The sequence below is a fragment of the Photinus pyralis genome, unplaced genomic scaffold (genome assembly GCF_008802855.1).
Source record: "Photinus pyralis isolate 1611_PpyrPB1 unplaced genomic scaffold, Ppyr1.3 Ppyr1.4_unclustered_Scaffold842, whole genome shotgun sequence".
Taxonomy (NCBI): Eukaryota; Metazoa; Arthropoda; class Insecta; order Coleoptera; family Lampyridae; genus Photinus; species Photinus pyralis.
Genome location: NW_022172377.1, coordinates 1 through 4,453, shown reverse-complemented (window position 1 = coordinate 4,453; position 4,453 = coordinate 1). Strand labels below are relative to the sequence as shown.

Below are 4,453 nucleotides of genomic sequence, written 5' to 3'. Positions count from 1 at the left end.
TTTTTCGAGCAGACTTCTCAATCAAAAGTTATAGACTAGAAACCAATTTGAAAAAAATTCAAAGGGCTGTAACTTTTGAACTAGTAGCCCAATCTTGGAACTGTTTGAAATTATGGATTCTACAGGCCACATTCCATAAGGAAATTTTTTTTCATGTCGATCTGAGACAATTTTTATTTCCGGTCAAAAAAAAGGCAGTGTATATATAACCTTCCTTTTTTACCAAAAATCGACTACACCAAAATTACTCGGGAAAACACTTTTTCGTATTAATTTTGGGGCGTAGAATCCAAAACAATTCGTACTTTTTCGATCAGACTTCTTAATCAAAAGTTATAGACTAGAAACCAATTTCGAAAAAAAATTCAAAGGGCTGTAACTTTTGAACTAGTAGCCCAATCTTGGAACTGTTTGAAATTATGGATTCTACAGGCCACATTCTATAAGGAAATTTTTTTTCCTGCCGATCTGAGACAATTTTTATTTCCGGCCAAAAAAAAAGGCACATGCAACACGTATTTTGTTGAAATTTAAATTGTTTCACAGTACCTAAAATTAGGAGAATACCTAAGAATAAATAAATGAAATAGTTTTATTTGGGAATCCTTGGAATGTCGAGATCTACTGTCGTCCTGTCCAAGTTTCTGTCTGCCTGCTCGTGCCACTTGATCGATTTTTCCACACACTAATTCATTATTAATAAATAATACATCTGAATAAAAAACTTATAAACAAAAATAAGTAAAATTAGGATCTTCATAAGAGTTGAACTTTTCCAACGGAAGATAATATGCGATCCCGTTATACAAATTTGAAATTTGCCAACCAGGCCGTAAACCAATACGCAATTTTAATTTTTGCACACCTTTACTGAATATGCTAATACAAAAATTACATTTTTATAGTGTATATAATAAATAGTTTTTACTGTAATTTGTTTGAAGTTTTCTAATCCTATATCAATAAAATATACTCCATTCAATTAAACAACAACATAAGGTTAGCACATCTTACAAACTAAGGCATAATATTCCAGCTAACGCTATTTCAAAATATAAACATCAACAGTTAAACAAAGAAGAATGTTTACCTTGTAACTGACAAAACAGAAAATTTTCTCGAACCAAAAACTCAATCGACATTATAAGCCAAATTCCGGTCACTTCTACAACTCTGCCAGTAATTAGGTAGTTCTAATGACGCAAAAAATACTCAAAAACTAAGGATAAATACGGCTGCAATTCGTTCACCGCACTAAACTAAAAATATACTCGTTTTCCATAAAATAAATTTGTGATACAGCGAGATTAAAAAACTAATTTTGTAATAGGTGAAGGAGCCAAATTGTGCAACTAAATAAAATGTCGCATATTAATGCCCTCACTCCAATACGTTACGTTCCAACGAATGCCTTGAAAAATAATTTCTTTCTGTACAAAGTAACAATTTTTATGAAAATATAAGTGCAAGTGCAAATAATATGCGTACATTTTATTCGTGTTTCTACTTTCTTGAAGAGAATCGAGGGTTCGAAGGTAAGTGGGTGAAGCTGCGTAATTCGTAGGACATATCAATACCATGTGCAGTTGCTGTATCGAGATCCGACTTTCGAAAAATTATCATCCGTATATCCGTATGTAGATAAATTCGACCCGATTTGGAGCTCATAAATCTGAAAAGTAAATATTAGAATCCCAGTTGAACGTTTTTAAAAAATAAACCTTAAGTGAATAAGGTAGCGTAACCACTTAGGTCCCCATTCCGAATTCTTATCCGTACAGCCAGTCGGCATGTATAAAGTACGCTGTCGAATGAATGTCTGCGAGTTCGGAGGCATTTCGTTCAAATCGTACATTATAACAAACATTTTCACGACAGTTCCCAAGGGATTAAACAGTGTCACTTGCAACGTGCCGGATTTGGGAACCTGATATCCCTTTCGTCCCAAATTTATGTGTCCCTGAAAAAGCATCACGGTTAAATAACGGGGTCAAAAGTACTTAGAGAATCTTACCAAATATGGCGAGGACACTTTCTCGTTATCTCCCAAATTGTAAAAGAACACAGTAACTGGAAGTACCAAATGCTCGGGAACGAATGCGCCGCTCGCACCCAATTCGGCGGTAAATCCGTGAACGGTGGAAACGGGCTCGAGGCGTCCATTTAAAACCGATTCCTCAAAAGTTCCTAAACAATTCAAAGTGTAAAATTAGACCGAGAGCCTCTTTGCGCGGTTTTGTACTTACTAAAGTTAATTATCTTAAATTTGAACATTTACAACACTTAATATAACATGAAATAGAACAAAGAAGGAGTTAAACATAGTAAAAGAAGATAAAAATGCATACATTTTCCCGTTTTTATTAATTATGTACCTGATGGGGTAACATTTAATAGCAAGTCGTTCCTAATTAGGACCGCCTCACAGTTAAATATACTCTAATTAAATTGAATGGTTCAGTTGAACCTTCTCTAACAATGCATTTGTTTCCCTGGAAATTAACTGTCTAATAAGTTTAACTGAACCATGAAAAATCAACCCTAAATTTATCCAATAGGTATAATTACTACTTAAAAATAGCAATTAGGACAAACTTCTAGATAAAAATTAACCTATGGCTCTTCCTTTAATAAGTGTTTAAATTCTGTTAATTAAATTTAGTTTGTATCATAAATTTAAAGCGGGTAACTTAGGGAACATCCATTCGAAATTTTTCGCAAGTTGTTATCGGACAAGATTAATTGGTTTTTCGACAAACAACGCCGCGTGCGAGATAAGCGATGCAAGTGTTTCATCAACTCTGGCGTCGTAGAGGAATTTCGAGTGTCGGCGGGTTAATAACGATGTTGAATTTCAAGTGGTTTTTGCCGAGAAGAATGAAGAATAAACGGGACTATCTCGGGTTATTTTAAAAGAGGGCGTAAATGTCTGCACCGTTAATTTTAGTACCGGAAGTCGAGCGGACTAGACAATTTTAAAAAAAGAAACGTAATCGTCTTCATGTTAGTAAAATAATCACTAATTTGGTCATCTTGAACACACAATTCAAAATGTGCTCTCTCACAATCCTTTGCCAGCTTGTTTTACTTTCCCGTTAATGTTACCAATAAGAAAGAATTATTTGTATAAGTACTTCCAAGGCCTTCCATGTATCCTATTATAATTATCTATTACATAGTCTACAATAAACAAATATTCGAAAGTGAAATAAATTTGTAAAATAAAGTAATGTGTTTGTGAGGAAAGTGCTTGGTATAATTGTAAATTTTTAAGCCTTCCATTAGAAGAACGTTTCGAATAAAAAGTCACATTGGAATTGAATCTGAAAGTGTGACCTTGTATTCGGAATTTTTTATGGAAAAAAAGTGGCGAATCTCATTTACGTACCCACTGTCCAAAACACTTTCGTCATATTTATTTGAAACTACGGAAAGTACGTACATTTACGGCAAGTCCTGCCAATGTGTACACTGATAATAAATCGCTGTTGATCGGCGACCGATAAGCCCTGAATCTATTACCAACCTAACAAGTTGTGAGGATGTCGTCTTCTGTAGCACTTGGGTGTCAGTGGCTCCCTCTTAGGAAGCAAATAGAAATCAGGGCTGCATGGCGAAACAATGCTACCGTCACTCTCACTATCCTCGTCGCTCGCCGATGAGAATAGGGCGCTGAAAATTAAATGGACATGTGATACTCGTACACATCCACTCAATTACAGAAAAAATTAGTGCTCATTTGTTTATGTATTCAAAAAATTTTTTTGCTCATGAAAGAACGGCAGTTGATTAAAAAAATGAAAAGAGGGTTTTATAACTATGCCAAGTAACAGACTATTTATGTGTACAGGGTGGCCAACTAAGAATGCGAGGTACTGTATCCGAGAATCTATCCATCGCAGAGGCTTGCGGTAAAAAAATTTATTACTAAAATGGCCAAGAGAAAAACCTGAAAAAAAAATTTTTAAGTTTCTGCAATGACCGCTAGGAGGCGTAACTGCAATCTGGAATTAAAAAAACTGATGTTTCTGTGAATTCCGCTATCATAACAAAAAAATGTCCGGTCTTTGAAGTTGACGATAATCTGAATAATTTTTGTTTGACAATTTTTCCTGTATCTCTAAAAATGAAGTGGTGGGGGGTATTCAAAGGTTTCCGTAAAGAACACTCTGTATATTCGAAATGGCTGAGCCGATTTAAACAAACTCGAGTTAGTTCAAAAGAGCTATTCTTCAGCTACAAATATTATACTATTTGAAGTTTTGTTAGTTTCACATATCACCGCTTGAGGGCTTTTTTCAACATTCCGACAAAAATGGTTAATTTTCTCAAAAAAATTAAATGCATTGGTTCGATTTTTATTCATGAAAAAGTATCTAAATGATGCCTAAACAAACTCGCGAAAACAGCATCTCGAAATCTTGAGATATATATATATATATATATTTATATC

At 34.4% G+C, this 4,453-nt stretch overlaps 1 protein-coding gene across 1 annotated transcript; it reads right to left on the bottom strand.

The window, feature by feature from the left end:
- Positions 1–1,474: 1,474 nt before the first annotated feature.
- On the bottom strand, positions 1,475–3,711 carry LOC116183020 (protein FAM214A-like; the record flags this gene model as incomplete). Its single annotated transcript, XM_031503617.1, has 4 exons — positions 1,475–1,672; positions 1,722–1,960; positions 2,015–2,187; positions 3,527–3,711. Coding segments are annotated over 4 exons (766 nt in total), but the record flags the coding sequence as incomplete, so codon positions are not given.
- Between the last annotated feature and the right edge of the window lie 742 nt (positions 3,712–4,453).